This window comes from Cynocephalus volans, chromosome X, assembly GCF_027409185.1.
Source record: "Cynocephalus volans isolate mCynVol1 chromosome X, mCynVol1.pri, whole genome shotgun sequence".
Classification (NCBI taxonomy): Eukaryota; Metazoa; Chordata; class Mammalia; order Dermoptera; family Cynocephalidae; genus Cynocephalus; species Cynocephalus volans.
In genome coordinates this window covers 171,453,880-171,470,312 of record NC_084478.1, presented here as the reverse complement: position 1 = coordinate 171,470,312, position 16,433 = coordinate 171,453,880, and the positions used below count along the sequence as shown (strand labels likewise).

The 16,433-nt window shown below is 42.6% G+C and overlaps 1 protein-coding gene across 1 annotated transcript; it reads right to left on the bottom strand.

Moving 5' to 3' along the window:
- Window positions 1–238: 238 nt before the first annotated feature.
- LOC134368588 (phosphatidylinositol-binding clathrin assembly protein-like) lies at window positions 239–14,784 on the bottom strand. Its single transcript, XM_063085014.1, has 10 exons — window positions 14,592–14,784; window positions 13,119–13,261; window positions 10,972–11,047; window positions 9,791–9,893; window positions 9,538–9,631; window positions 9,303–9,414; window positions 8,293–8,399; window positions 7,393–7,434; window positions 1,958–2,034; window positions 239–536 (listed from the first exon to the last, which is right to left on the bottom strand). The coding sequence occupies exons 1-10, from the start codon at window positions 14,782–14,784 to the stop codon at window positions 239–241; spliced, it is 1,245 nt and encodes a 414-aa protein (XP_062941084.1).
- Between the last annotated feature and the right edge of the window lie 1,649 nt (window positions 14,785–16,433).

Sequence of the window (16,433 nt, the reverse complement as noted above, 5' to 3'; positions counted from 1 at the left end):
GGTGGCGGCGGCAGACACGTGGGACGCGGCCGCGACCTCACTGCCCTGCTTTGCCCCAGCACTAAACCCTGAAGGCGGTTACGGATCTGTCCCCCTTTTCACCTGCCCGGACACTCCACGGACGACAGGCGCCCTCCCAGCCGCAGCGGGACCGTGAGGCACAGGCAGGTGTCTGAGGACGAGCTCACGGCGTGACTCCCTTTCCCGATGGCGCACCCTGTTGGACATTAGAGTGGGGTCAGTGCAGCGCGACCCGAAGGTCCCGCCAGTCACAGCCGGCGCCGCGCTGTCGGGCGCTTTTCCTCCAGGGGTGCAAACTTGCCTTCCGAGTTTCCTCTGAATTCAAGCTCCAGTTTTGGCTAAATCTCCGCTCTTTTTCTTGGATCCATAATGATTCTTTCTGGCAAGAAGTTTTCTTTGGCTGAGCAGTGCCACCTCCAGCTGCTACAGGTGAGGGTCGCGCTGGGGCAATAGGCTGCTTGTTCACAGACACACACGACACGGTCAGACCCCGAGCCAGCGCGCTGAACGACACGCTTCAGGTTGCAAGCACGGGCTCCTTAACAAACCGTTTTGTGCTGGCGAGATCCGGCCCCGCTTCCTGCAACTGCTTTATCTGCACGACGTGCGGCTGCTTCCTGGCCTCGAGTGTCCAGCACTGAGTAGAGCCCGGCTGTGCCTGCGCTTCTCCCGCACGCTCCCTCTCAGCGACCGTCGTCTTGCTTTTCACACGAGCACCTGCTGTTCACACTGCAGTTGCTCTGTCCTCTTGGAAGTGAGCTTGGCAGTGATTTAAAAATGCCAGTGGTTTTAATCTAGCAGTGTGCAAACTGGGAATTTTTCTAGTACAGTCCACGTAGCGGTGCCACAGGCTGGGAAGCCAGGAGCAAGTGTGATGTGGCAGCTTTAAAGGGACCACTGCGGAAGAGTTTGCCTTGTGCACTTGGCTTTGATCGGTACATGCTGTAGCCAATTGGGCAGAGGATACACTGCTGTTCAATGCTTATTGTGCAAAATGTAACCCGAAATGAATAATGTATTTTAAGTGCTAACTACATTAACAAAATGTAAGTTATTGAAAAAATAAAAAAGAGAGGGATAATTTAAATCAATGACAATCAACAAAACCTCAAAAAAGTGGAATGAATGAATAATACATAAACTTTGTAGGGATTCTAGACAATACAGAAAAGGACAAAAAAGAAGACTGACATCAACCATAATTGTCACATTCAGAAATAACTAATGTAAACATTTTGTATTATTCAATTTGCATGTATAACGCATACATACAGTATACATGTGTGTGTATATGTGTGTACGCACACACACACGCACGTCTTATATGTTACTATGCACACGGTTATGTGAATGAACAGTTTGCCATGCCATTAAACAATCTTCTACAACAGTTGTTCTCACTAGAAGAGCCCCTAGAGGAGTGCTGTGGACTGACGTCCCCCAAAACCGAGTCCACATCATGACAGTGAAAAGAGGGCAGGAAATCCTATTATGGTAATTCAAAGGTGGGTTCTTGAAGAAGTGATTGGACTGTAGGACCACAGCATAGTGAATGGATTAATAATAGTGGTCACAGGCATGGTTCGGAAAGCATTATCACATAACAGAGTCTCTCTCCCTCTGCTCCACCATTTTCTGCCATGTGAGACCCCGGCATTGCTATAAATTCTCCACCAGAGATCTTCACCACATGTGTTCCCTAGACTTTTGACTTAGTTTCTTTGGGAAACATACCCTCTTGTGAAGAGTCTGGAATCCCGCAAAAGACTGAAACCTCCATTCCATACCATCATTTACAATAGCTGAATAGTATTCCATCATATAGCATTCATAACCCATAGTTTTAGTTGATCTCATATTTTTAAACATTTAGAATGAGAAAATTTATTTAGAGGGAGACAAAATAAACCTATATTAAAGATAGTTATTAACTCACCTGCAAGGTGGTGAAATGTTTTTCTCTTCCAAAGAAGCTAAATGCTGTTTTAGTGCTTCAAGTAAACTCCGGGGTGGCTAAAAAAAGTTATGAAAGATTTATTTTCTGATACTTTTAGAAAAATCATACTCTCCTACATGATAAACATATTTTGAACAAAAATTAAGATACCTCTATAGCAAATGCATTAAAGCCAAAAGTAAATTTATTATTAAAAGTAACATCTTGGTATCAAGTCAAATTCTCAAACTATGCTTTGAAATAAAAATTTTAAAACAACAACCCAGTCTCTTAAAATTATCAAAGGACAACTAAAATACCTATCCCTCAAGAAGACATTAGGCTTGAAATCATTCATTATTCATGGTTCCTTCAAAAGTCACCAGGTCAGTAGGTAAAACCTAGTGGAGAAGAGGGAGAGCGGGGAGAGAAGGCAACAGAGAGATAGAGAAACAACAACAAAAAGAGGGACGGAGAATCTCACTCATATTAGCAAATTCATTATCACGCATATGAAGAGAAATCCAGGTGTCGACATGGTCTTAGGTCTCTGCTAAAATGTCACCTCTTCAAGAGGGATTTCCTTGACTACCAACAGTTTCTTTAAATTTTTTTTTTTCAAAGCATTTATTTTTAGTGACATTACAGATTTCTTTGTATATTCATTGTCTGTGTCCCTGCAAGAGAATATAAGCTCCATGAAGGCAGGGATTTTGTCTGTTTCATTTACTGATGAATCTTAAGTGCTTGGCACATAGTAAATGTTTAATTAATACAGTTGACCCTTAAACAACACGGGAGGTTAAGGGTGTTGACCCCACATAGTCAGTTGAAACCCTGTGTATGACTTTCACGCGTCATTACTGTGGAACCCACACATAGGAAAAGTTGGCCCACCTTATACATGGGTTCTGAATCCTGGGAATACTGCACTTTGCCCTGCATTTTGGTTAAACCCACTGTTGCAGAACCCGCATGTAAGTGGACCCTCACAGTTCAAACCAGTGTTGTTCAAGGCTCAAATGTATTTGCTGAGTGAATGTGGGTGTATCTTTTTGTTCTCCATTTCCATTAAAACATAAGGCCCATTCCCCACCAGGGTTCTATATCCCGCCATCTCCCTCCTGATCCACTCACTCTCTATTCAAGAAAATAATTATTAATAATTTACTATACACTAGGTACTAGGGACACAGCCATTGGAGGGCTTTTAAGTGAGGGGTGAAATAATCAGATGTGTATTTTGGACGTTATCAGATCTGAATTATGTAAAACAAACGGCAGAGGGCTGAGTCCTACCAAATTTTAGATGTGTCTTCAATGCACCCCCGTCTCTCCATCCTGCCACTACACCATCGTTCTAGCTCAGACTGTCACCGTCTCTCCCCTTCCCACTCAGTGTAGTATTGTAAGTGAGAGGCCAGGTAGAGGGTATCAAGGAGGGGATGGGGACAGAGGAAGACCAGCAGATTTGGGGAAAAGATGAATCATATAAACTGCTGTGCTGGCAGTGGGAAGAAGGCTTAACAAAGAAGTACTCACAAAGGTGTGTGGGGGCAGAGCTAAGGGCCAATTCTGAGGGAATAAATAACAAAAATAAATAACAAAAGTTATCAGTATTTGAACGATGTTGTTTGGAAACATTTTTTTTTTTTTTTCCAGCTGATATGCTGTCAGACAATCCACCGCCAGATGTAAATCTGTGGAAACTGTGCCACGCAATCTTAGTGAACATGATTAGCAGAAAACTGCTTAGAAATACCAAAAACGTAAAAAGCACCAAAGTGCTGGCTGGTTAGCTCAGCTGGTGAGAGCATGGTGCTGATAAAATGCACCAAGGTGCTTTACATGAAAAGAGGAGATGTGAGGCTGTAATACCTCCTTCGTGAGGCACAGTCACCCTCCAGCCACCAATAGCACAGAAACGCTGGGGTAACTGTAGGAAAATGCATCTGGGCATGTGTCGGGGTGGAACCGTCCAGCAGGTCCCCACGTTTATGCCCCTGGAGCTCTGAGGTGGAGTGTGGCCCAGAAATGTATGTTTGAACTACTTTCATGACAAAGGAAAATGCATCCGATTGCAGACAGAGCAGACCCTGCTATGTACATTTGCAGGAGTCACGTCCAGCAGGAACTGCAGGGAATGGCTGAAAGGAGAGGACTCACACAGACAGACACACAGCCAGCTGCTCACGGAAGGAGGCTCGGTGACTCCCAGACGATGGCAAAGTCAAAGCAGAAAGGACTGACGGATCAAGAAGATGAGGGAGATTTCCTCTTAAGAAAGACCAGATGCAGAAGGGATCTCTAAACTGGTGAGCAGTTTAAACCTAGCAGGTTAGCTTCGATTCACGTTAAGTAACAAGTGTCAGAAGCACAAGGAGAAACTGGCCAATCCGCAGTCACAGAGCAAGACCTTCACGCTCCTCCGTGGGATCCAGCAGCAGGTTGGCTGAGAAAGCCCCTTGAAACTGTGCACGGTTTTGAGCAGACCTCTCTCGAGGAGACTGACTGAGGGGGGCAAAGTGGGGCTGCCTCAGTTCCTGCCTCCCTGCTGTCCCACGTAGCCCTGCATGTCACTCCATTCCAGGGCTTCCAGGACAGCCCGGGAAGCACGTCTTCACAGGAGCAGTTCTGCCGACTGCTGAAGGCCACGACAAATGACTTTCTGCACTGGCTGAGGGCCAGGGGCCAGCGTACTGATAAGGAAGCTCTTCCAGTACAAAGAGTTGATTTACGGAGCAGTGAATTGGGATCTGGATGGAAGTTTGCTAACAAGGCCCCTGGCTGCCTTTTGCAGACTCTCCCGCAGCCATCTAGTTTGTTTTTGATTCAGGGATCCTGAGGAGTGGAGCTGAGGTAAGGAGGAGAGAGGGTGGCCCAGTGGAAAATGTCACCCTCCAACTCAGGTTACTCCTCCTGGCAGAGGTCCCCTTGGAGCTCAGGCCACAGGTGCTGGTCAGTTCATGCTCGTCTGTGCCCAGCAATGGCTGAGGCCGTGGTTCTCGGTAAAGTTCCTCTTCCTACCTCCAGCACATCCCTCAGGGAAGCAAGCTCGATGCAGAGAAAACTCAGAGGACTACATTCTGTGGACATCTAGCCATGCTTCTGCAGTCTCTGCTTCATCTTTTTCAGGAACCCAGGGGCTGGGATTGTGTCTCATTCATTATAGCTGAGGAGGGGTCAAGCCCTATTGTTTGTGAATCGATGCTGAGTGAAACCCGCTGGTTACGGTGCCATGGGGCCATGAAACTCCGTCTTCTCCCCTACTACTAACCCAGGCATTGTCATTGTCGCTGTGTCTCCCCACCACTGCTCATCTGACTTCCCATTCGAGAAGCTGGGCGTTATTTCACCCAAAAGTGCTTTTCATTATAGACTGATCTGTGTGATTTGATGTCTGTGCACAAGTCCCTTTTGATTTATCTGTACATGAAGGAATGTTTGTACTGTGAAGCATCCAACAGAAACTGCCCCTTCTCTGCCACCAAATCGAACACTTTGTCTGCGTCTGCAATTATCCTTCCTTCCTTGCCTCCTCTCTCTTCTTATTTGAGATCATTGCTTCCATTTGTGCTCTGGATCCAATACCCTCTCATTCCCTGAGAGATCACGTTCAATCTACTGCCCCTCTCTCCTTCCACTTCTCCACCCTCTCTCTTCACAGGCTCCTTCTCGTACACATCACTGCCATGTGAACCAGGCACTGTGTGAGCACTCCTCATGTGTTATCTCAGAGAGTCCTTCGTTATCCCAGTCCCATCCAAGGCAGGTCTGTCATGCCAGGGCCTCATATATGAGATGGGGACAGCTGAGGGGATGGCTGTGAAAGTCCTGAATCTCCAGGTTCCTCAGAAACCTTGCAGCCTCCTTTGTGGGAGGTAAGGAGGCTTCTATCCAACAAGTTACACGCCCCATCAAGATTTGCCCCACCTCCCCTCCTGGACTCTAGGCCTAGAACTAGAGTTAAACCACTGCAAAGCTACGCTGGAGACATGCCTCTGAAACAGCCCCCACCCACCCTTCAAGCAGAATAGTAAATAAAATCAAGGTTGCCTCCCACAAGGATGGCAGAAATTAGTGCCAATCTTACAGACATAAATGATGCAGATGTGATAGTCCCCGTCCCCATCAAAACCAGTCAGGCCCTGGAGAATGACAAACGACAGCAAAATCAAGTAGGAACCCAATTGCAGCCACTGTGCCAGCCACTATAGTTTCTTTGGTAGAGGTGACTTAACACAGCCTCCGGTACATGCTATGTGGTTATTGGTTTGGTGAATGTGCTGCGTTCCAGTGTGAATCAGAAAGAGGTCACAGGCGAATGGAACGGACAATGGTTACATTTATAGTTCGGACCCAGGGCTAGGTGAACTCTCCCACCTGCTGTCATAATATGGTCGGAAGAAGTCTAGACCTTCTGGTCACCCCTCAGAACCTCAAATTGATCCACTCTATCCATGATGTCATTAGAACAGGATCAGATGAGCAGGAGGTGGGTAGCAGAGTGGACTTGGGAAAGATACACATTTCTTTCACAGTGGTAAAATTTGTAGGGTTCCAGTGGTCAGAGGCCTACCAGGACGTCCCATCCAAAACAGAAGATGAAGTATTTCAGTTTGCACCTCGCACCGTGAAAAAGAAAATGTGACACCTAGTAGGCATCTTTGGGTTCTGGAGACAGCATATCTCCACACCAGGAAACATTGCTTTAGCCCAAATCCCAGGTGACCTAAAAGCCTACCACTTTAATTTGGGACCCAACGTAGGCAAGGGCTCTGTAGCAGGTCGAGGATGGGCCAGAAGCCCTGCTGCTTAAGCCCCAGGGTACGTCTGGGATGGAGCACAGACAGGTCCAGAGGGGTAAGCAGGCTGCACAACCCCATCCACACCTGCTGCACTGCCACCTCTACCTCAGGTCACACCCATGGCCATGTGGGGGACCCCTGATGACCAGTTGCTGGGGGAGGAAAAAGCTTGAGTTCATTTGAATTTTACAATATTGCTATGAGATAGGCGAGAGCATGACACCTATTTCGCAGTTGCAGAAACAAGGAATAGACGAAGGAAATGAGTTGCTTGAGTTCACACACTGAAAGGTTGACAAGACAGCCCTCAAACCTAAGTTCATTATCCCAAATACCTGACTGTTTCCACTGACCGGTGCTGTCCATTTTAAAAGCATGGTCTATTCGTTATACCAAGCGTTGCCATATATATGACGTGCATGGAAAGATTTGTATTATCTTTTAATTCTATTTTTCCATAATCTTTTTGAAGTTCCCTTGTATATGTTTGTTATTGACGGGGAAATTAAAATACACACACATATAAGTATATGGCAAAGAATGGAGTCTCAGATGATGATTAATATAAATAACAAATGAACATAGAGAAAAAAGGTCCACTTAAATGCACAGGACAGATACACATACCTGAATAAGATTTGGAATGTTGCTCTGGTCAATTCCAACTTGCTGAATTCACAAAAAAAAGGGGGCGAAAAGTATATATTACAGCAGGGAATGGCACCAAAAAAATTAACTGAGAGACTATTGTGCACACAAAAGAGAAAACACCCCCCAGGGCACGATGCCTTCCTCGGGTGATGCCCATCTAGTGCAAGAAAAACATGTCAGGCTGAAGGATGCATTGGACACTTAAGCACAAACTTCTACTTGTCCTAACAGTAGACTCTGAAAGAAAAGTCTTGCCAGATACTGAGTCTTTGCTGTTTGGAGAAGAGCTAAGCTGTATTTTGGATATGGTGCAAATGTGTTCTAATTTTCCAAGTAGTCAGGAGTCAGCCACTATTCATGCTGTTGTTCTCCTGTGGATAATATGTCTTTGTTCTCTTGGTTTCCAGAAGTTTGACTGTCACTTGCCTATGTGTGGTTCTCTTTGTATTTATCCTGCTTGGGGTCTCCAGAGTGTCATCACCTTATATGTTTCTTTCTCTCTCTGATCACAGTCCTGTTCTACCTCTTGTCCACTGTCTAAAAAGACTTCCATCATATATATTTTCGTCCAGTTCTAGAGTTTCTGATGAGAGGGGAAACTTGGTACTGCCTATCCTCACGGCTACAAACAGAAGTCCTTGTAAGATTGCTTTTTAGCACAAGTGCATTGTAAACGTGCTCAAAAAAAAAAAAAAAAAAAAAGCGAAGGACCTAATTTTAGCTTTTAGTTTTACTATTTACAAAGTAGTTAAAACTACTACCAATTTCTGTGTCTCTGTGTAGTGATGTGGTTGGGGGAGGAGGTATAGCTACACCTGACACTAAACTAATGCAGAAAACAGCAGAAAGGCCTTGGATAGAAACGGATTTCTGTACCTCTGCAACCTCCAGGAACTGTGTCAATTTGGTGGTTTTTTCGAGGAAGTTGATGTAAATCCCCAAACTCTCCTTGTACTGGTTCTTCCTCATGTCAAAAAACTTGTCTAAAAATAGAAAAAAAAAAATTAGCAGGAAGCAGCCAATGTTGTAGCGATTTTCAAGTTTCACTCCGTTCTACTCTATTTTAAGCTGATTCTGTATATGATTTTAACCTGTTCAAAACAATCATAGTTTTGATCCACTTATTTTCTGCTTGAACAAGCACAAATAGCACTGTTCAATCCCTGTAATCAACAGATTTTTACAGATTAAGTCCTGTATAACAAACACTAGTGCTGGGAATATGCATGGAATTTAACAGCATACACGGATAGTTTAGATTTAAATGTCTCCAACTTCTGGTCTATAGTCTTTGTGATTAACAGCAAGCTCTGAAACTCTCTGAGGAAGGTGCTGTGTTTTCTACTCTTTTATAACCCTATAAATGTACTAGGCATTTCTTCAGTTTAAGAAAAGAGCTTAAATTCCCATCAATAAAGTTGGGAAAATGCTTGCAATGAAATGAACCATTCATTAGGTCTAAATGATGACAGAAATTTCCTGAGAAGCCTACAAAATATGCTTGTATATAATCTATAACAGTAACTTATGTAATTGACTTTACCTTCTTATAAAAGTCAGAGCTGTCTTATTTGACTTTGGTGGAAATGGGCCTTAATGTGTACTGCATAAACATGGCAACCTAGTTGATTCCCTGGTAAATTTCCCAGAAATATCAGTTAACATGTGTATAAAAATGGAAAAGCCTTGTGGCTAATTCGACAAATAATTTTTAACCAAAAAAACAATGTAATATCTCATTGTTTAAAAATACACATGAGCCTGTAAGGACTCTCTATTTTAAATCTAAAGCAAATATGAGTCTGAATGTAGAGGTAAAAGATTTTCACAAATAAAGTATTTTTACCATCTTATCTTTTAAAAATATTGTTTATTCTTTATCCTACCTAGCAGATTAAGGATCCCTTCATTATAGGCTGCAAAGAGACGAAGAGCATCTCTAAAGAGAAGCATAAAAGCAGCACGTATTATACCATTAGTTAGTTCATCAGGATTTGCCTGAAAATTAAATAAGAGTCATCAATTACCACCACAGTTAAAAAAATCCTTCTCCCATCTACAGTTAAACAATGATATTGACTGATATTAAAGGGGAAAAAAAAGGATTTCTAAAGTTCTTACATTAAAATTAAGAAGAGCATCCAGCTGGGTTTGAATAACTGGAAGCGTCTTTAGCAGCTGTTCAGTACTCATAGCTCTTATCACACCGTCTCTCCTATAAAAGATAAAAGAAATTTATAAACATCAAAAATTAAGAATTTGAAAAGCACTGTGACATCAGCATCTTAACACAGAGCTGTGTTTTTGACAAACTACAAAGCAGACCACATATGTGTCAGTATTTCTTGCTTACAAACTAAGGATAATTACTGACCCTCTCTTGCTTTTTGTAACGTCAGATGCCATCAGTCTGTAGGCGAGTGACTTTTCATTCAAATACCTGCTGTACCGTCTGATGAAGGCTGACATCGTATAACCTAAAAATAAAATATTTGATTATTTCCAATTCAACCAATACAACTATTTATAATACACCAATATGCAAAGACTTATCATTCCACATTTACCCGTACGCCTCAGCAATGTCTCTGTAAGCACAAAAGGTAGAACGGCCTTTATTCATCATCTAGTCCCACCTGCCTCAAATTTTCTGTTAAAGATTATTTTTTAGTTACTGAAAGACTTCATATCACCCCATGATGTGGTGTTGATAGTGATATTCCTGAACAGAGGGAACAGTTGAACTTTCCCAGCTCCTTTCACATTTCCACAGAAACGGCTGTAAATTCTCGGCACTTTCCCATCGCCACCTCCCCTTCTCCAGCCTTCCTCCAATTAGCAAATGACCCTGACCCCAACTTCATAGAGAAAATGGAGAAAGAAAGGCCATGGGAGAAACCCAATTTCTGGTTACCTTGATTCATTTACTCAGTTTATTCATTCCTTCACCATTGTTGAGTGCTCACTATGGGTGAGGCTCTGCTAGGTGCTGGAAGTTCAGCAGTGAATAAAATAGACAAAAATCCCTGCTCTCATAGCGCTTACATTCCAATGGAGATTGTCAGACAATTACGCAAAAATAACATAAAATAAAATAAAAAGGAAAACACAGAACACAGGCAATTAGTTGGTAAGAAGTGGCAAGAATAAAACTCAGGCCGAGAGGTGGCATAAAGGTGTGCTGCAGTTTTAGGCAGGCTGGACAAGGCCTCACTGAATAAAGACCTGGAGGTTTCATTAACCTTTTTTCCTCTAGCACATAGCATATTCTTAGTACGCAGTCAAAAATGCATTATACCAATGAACTTAGGGATTATTCACCTTTATAAAAAGTGCACCGCACCACACACTAGTTAGGTTGTTTGTTGATTTATTTATTTACTTATGGAACAGGTACTTTCATACACAAATAGAGACTTTTTTTGATTGCAAGTGACAGAAACCCAACCCAAGTTGGCTTAAAATAATTGAGACCAATTTTCTTAACTAGCCAGGGTTTTCAGAACTTTCCCCTCCTTGACACATGGAAACATTTCCATCAAGGACCCATCTTACCTTCTATGACGCTTATATCCAGGAAGCTGTGTAACGTGAAGAAAGAGGGTCGAGATGCAAGATGTTGGATGAAACGCTGTGAGACAAATGGGCCGAATCCTAAAATTAGTTTCTGGACACAAAGCTAGTTTATGAATGAGTTTGCCCTTATGAATGTATATTTGACAGAGTCCTGCCATGCAGGTTCTATCTATTTCAGGAGTACTGATTAAGTTAGTCACGATCACATTCTGGGCTGGCCAGTACAAGCATTCGCTGTGCTGTCAGTTACCCTCTGTTTACCTAGTCCCCAAATTAACAAGGGGTTAAACATGAAAGTTCATGTGAATACACACCTTTCCTCCAAGACTTTCTTTCTAGCCATTTCCCCCTTTTGATTTTGAATAATTGTAAGTTACAGAGAAGTACAAAGAATAATAGGATACATCTGTGTACCCCACTATCTAGAAATGAGAACTGCTCAGTTTTTGACATAACTGCTTCCAGTCTATTTTTAAAATAAAAGGAATAAAGTATTACAGAAAAAGCTCACGTACCCTTTGCCCTGTTCCCAAGGCCAATTTCCTTTTTCTCCTACTACTAGAAGTAACTGATGTCATAATTTTTAACATGCTATCTTTAAAGTCTATTTTCTTTATAGTTTCATATGTATTTGTTCCATGGACAAATATTGTGTGTATGTTTTAAAATTTACATAAATGTTATTGTACTCCAAATGTCATTCTATAACTTGCTTCCTCGATTAGCATTGGTTTTGAGATCTAGCCTTGCTGGTATACATCCCATTTAGTGTCATATAGTATTTCACTGTATAACCACACCTCATTTTACCTGTTCCCTACTGATGAAAATGTAGGTGATTTCCAGTTTTTCGTTATTATAAATATGCTGTGAGAAATAGATTTGCTGGGTCACCAGCTGGGTGATTTTGTTGAATGCGTCCCAGTGTTCTCCTCTCCACACTGATAAACTACACCAGCTAGTAATTTACACATCATCTGCAGGGTATTTCCCATTTCCTCAGTGTCTTCCCAACTCTTTATTCTGTCAGAAATCTTAAATTGTGCTAATCTGAACATGTTCTCAGACATGCTATCGGACATGAATTAGCTGTCAGACATTCTGGTTTCCTTTTCTGTGAACTGTTGGGTTCTTTCGCTCATTAGTCTGTTGTATTGCCTTTTTCTTACAATGATGTATTCTGAATATTAATCTTTGGTCTGTAATATACATGTCGCAAATACCTTCTTTCAACTTTATGGTGTCTTCCCGACTTGAATGTCATAAGCACATTCTACATTTTTTTCAGTTTCAAAATTTAGTTTTTTGCCTTTCGATATTTCCTCCATGTGGAGTTTATTTTTGTATATAAAGTAAGATAAGGATCTCATTCTATTTCTTCCGTAGGGATGCCATTTGTGCCAACAGACTTTCTTGTAATTATTTCCCCCTTACTTTCTCCTGCATGTTTTTAGTGCCACCTAGCTCATATATAAGTAGGGTTTCATTTCTGAGCTCTCTATTAAGTTCCATTTATATATACGTTCTGTTTTTCCCAATACCCTACTGTGTAATTACTATTGCTTTATAAATTTCAAAATAAAGCCAATTTCTAAACCCTAATTTTTAATGCGATTTTACTGAGACAAATTGTAAATTTAAAATAGAAAATGATAAGTAATTTAATGCTATAGAGCATTTCAGGTGTTCTATGGAACACTAAAAGTATGTGCCTATGGGGAGAGGAGGACAGGTGATGATATCACACACTCAGGTGTACAGTTTCCCTTGGCAAAGTAAAGCAGTTATGCAGTAATACATTTTAAAGTTTTTTTGGGGGGGAGGGTTTAAATCATCTAAAGGATTAAGAGAAATACCCACTCTATTATCCACTTTATTACCCAATGGCTACTTTACCAGTGGCTAAAATGGCATACCTCAAGTAATACTAATGACAAAGATGCATTCATTAATAAAAACAGAAAAAAACATTTTTAATACTGCTATTCACTTCCCCCACTTGTCACTAACAAAAGCAAAAGGTAATACGCCCTTGACAAAGCAGGAACATTTCGCACTTGCGTGCACGCAGTCTATTGTACCAGAAGGAAGGGAAGGCCTCCCGCTGGAGCGCACAGCACACTCACCTCATTTCCGTGGACCATGAGATGATGCACAGTAACCAGAGCTTTGAACACCACCACCCAGTTACTGCTCCTCGTTTTCCTATGAAGAACATCAGCCAGATGTTGAACGCTCATATTTGTTTCATTGATGTACTGTATTAGATCTAAATTAGAGACAGTGACAAGCATTAAAATACAGACAGAAAGTTTTTGAAAAGAAAATTGGTCATTTTAACTTAAAGACAGATGCAGTCAAATCTCAGAGAAATGACAAAGGAATAATCAAAAACATTTTCTTCATTACATATATTACCATCTGTACTGATATGTGTTACCTGATATGAACACCTGTTTACCCTCTTATCCTCTACACTCGATGAGAGCAGGGACTGTGTCCATTTCAGTCACCAAGACCTAGCACAGTAGATGGCCCATAAAGGTTATGGTAAATACTTGTGAAATGAATGAATAGTACTCAAGAAGGGAAGTAACATACCCAAGGTCATACACGTAAAATTGCAGAGCTGGGATTTGTAATTAGATTTGTTTGAGTCCAGAGAGTCAGCTTCTACCAGTGTCATTACCGACTCTCTCAAGGGAAGTGTGTAACTACTGCTCATCCCTTAGGTCCCAAGAAGCCATTTCTGGAACATGACGTCATCATCCAGGGTTTGTCATAGATATTTCCCCAGAATCTAGCACACAGGCTGCCCAGAATAGTGCTTAGCAAACTTCAAAAACATATGTATAATGGAACTTAATCTGTTTAACTTAGTAAACAGTGAGCTGCTATAACACATGCACATTATGATGATGATGAGAAGGTAAAACGTCAGCAGGTAAGTACAGATTAAGTCAATGGATAGTTTTTAAGCAAAATACCAAAGTGAAGTGGTGATCAAAGTGTTAGTCAGCTGCGAAGGCTTCAGAGCAGGAGGATTCATGCGCGTTGCCAGCAGCACGTGTTGCTTATGAAATCAGGGCTCACTACAAGCTCAAGCAATGGACTGTGGGCCTGGCCTGGGAATCTTTAACAGGTCCCCTCAAGAATGAAGACCCCTCCCCTTCGCATCACACACAGGAGCCCAAAGGTGCTGCTGGGGACACTCTAAGGCCTGTGTACTCAACTCACAGGTCCTGGCTGAGCAGTGCCCGTGGGAGAACTGACTCCGCAGATGTCACGGTTTCTACACAAACGGGCCGGGGTGGCCTTGGCAAGCGAGAACCTTTGCAGAAGCGTGGGTGCTGCCCCCTTGTCTCCTACCTAAGTTCCCTGAATAATTTCTAAATATTTCGGAATTGGACATAAAAACCGCCAGTGGTTCTTTCACGTGCTTCGAGACGATTGGAAGTGAGAGTCCACACGACGCCTCGCGTGCGGGTGTCGCCAGGGGGAGGCTGGCGGGAGCACGCCGGGCACCTGCGTTAGAGGGTCCCCCAGCCCTGGACGGCAGGAGCCGCGCGAGCTGCCCAGCCCGGACGCTACTCACAGGCCAAGTGTTTCGGCTTGGGCTCCCTGGGCTCTTTGGGGGTCGCCTGGAGGGCAGCCTTGGATGCAGAAGACCCCATGAGTGTGGCGCGGGCTGCCCTCCTCTTCCACGTAAGCGTGACTGGCACCCCTAGATGAGGACGCCGAGGTGAAGGCCTGGTCCTGCAGGTGGCGCTCACCACACGACGGTTCCTTCATGCAGCCTGACGTAGACCCCTGGCATTATGAGGTGGGACCAGAACTCACGAGGCGCCAGGATTCTGCCGGAATGATGGGAAAGGTGGCGCAGGGGCAAAGGAGGGTGGTGCCAGGCACACGCTCAGATTCGGAGGGCAAGGTTCGGGCTGGGGACGGGGCACCTCCAGAGGAGGCGATTTCCATAATCCACGGCCAGTGGCACGCACCAGACATATTGAAGAACGTTCTGTGCTCTTTAGCACCCCCAGTGGAAGGTCAGTCAGCTACCAGGGTTATAGAGCCCCTCTCTGCTGCGCATGCCCGAGCACTGAATTTGCATAAACCAGCCGCTTGTGGTCTCGTTTTCCCGGTGTTCGTGCTGAAAATAGGTCTAGGTCTACCTAGCAAGGGTAACTTTTCTCTAGGGGTGGGCCTAGAGGAAAGCCTGAAACCCTGGGGAATGGCTTGTGACCTAGAGGTGGGTCCTGTAACTAGAGCCCAGGGAAACTGAGCACCTCCTATCTCACTATTACTGGGTGGAGTGTTCTAATTAAATCGGTATTACACTTCCTGATATTGTGTCACAGATAACTAACACGGTTTTTATTTTTTAGAACCCCCCCCCCCCCATATTTAAGTTTGGAGAGTTTCTTTTGCTATGTCTCCAAGTTTACTGATCTTTTCTTCCGCAGAGTTTAATGTGTTGTTAATCCCACCCAGAACACGCTGCATTTCTAATATTGTATTTTTCATCTCTAGAAGTTCCATTTAGTTCTTTTCGTAACCTTTTGTTACTCGCCTCATTATGTTCACGTTTTCCTTTAAACCTTGGGTTTATTCATAATAGATATAATCGTTATTTTAAAAGGCTTTTCTGCTAATTCCACCACCTTTGACATTTTGAGGTTTGTTTCTATTGACTTATTTTTGCCTTCTGTGTGGGTCACGTTTTTCTGCTTCTTCCTGTGCTAAGTAATTTCTAATTGGATGCCAGATAGTGTTAATTTTGCTTGGCTGAGGTTTGTATTTTGATGTATTCCTTTAAAGAATGCTGAAGTTTGTTTAGACATACAAATACATGACTTTCAAATCAGTTTTATCCATCCAAGGCACGTTTTCTTAAATAGCTTTATTGATATCTAATTCAGATATCATACCATCTCCCCATTTAATGTACAATTTAATAGTTTTTAGTACATTCATAGAGTTGTACAACTATCAGCATGATCAATTTACATCTGTTGAGTTGATCATGTGGTTTTTGTCCTTTATTCTTTTAATACAATGTATTACATCGATTGATTCTTGTGTGTTGAACTAACCTTGCACTCGGGATAATTCCCACTTGGTCATGGATATAATTCTTTTCAAATGCTGCTGGATTACGTTTGATAATATTTTGTTTAGGAATTTTGTATCTATATTCGTAAATAATATTGGGGTGTCTACTTTTCTTATGATGTCTTCATCTGGTTTTGGCATCAGGGTGGTATTGGCCTCATAGAATAAGCTGGGAAGTGTTTCCTCTTCTGTTTCTGAAGAGTCTGTGAAGAATTGGTGTTAGTTCTAAATTGATATTAATTTAATCATTTGGTGGAATTCACCAGTGAAGCTATCTGGTTCTGAGCTTTCCTTGGTGGGAAATTTTAAAATTACTAACTTAGTCTCTT

Coding starts and splice junctions, on each gene's coding strand:
- LOC134368588 (XM_063085014.1), bottom strand. CDS start 14,784: ATGAAGGAACCGTCGTGTGGTGAGCGCCACCTGCAGGACCAGGCCTTC. Junction 11,048..13,118: donor TCATGGTCCACGGAAATGAG/GTGAGTGTGCTG, acceptor TTTGTCTCACAG/CGTTTCATCCAACATCTTGC. Junction 7,435..8,292: donor AGTTCCTGGAGGTTGCAGAG/GTACAGAAATCC, acceptor TTGTGAATTCAG/CAAGTTGGAATTGACCAGAG.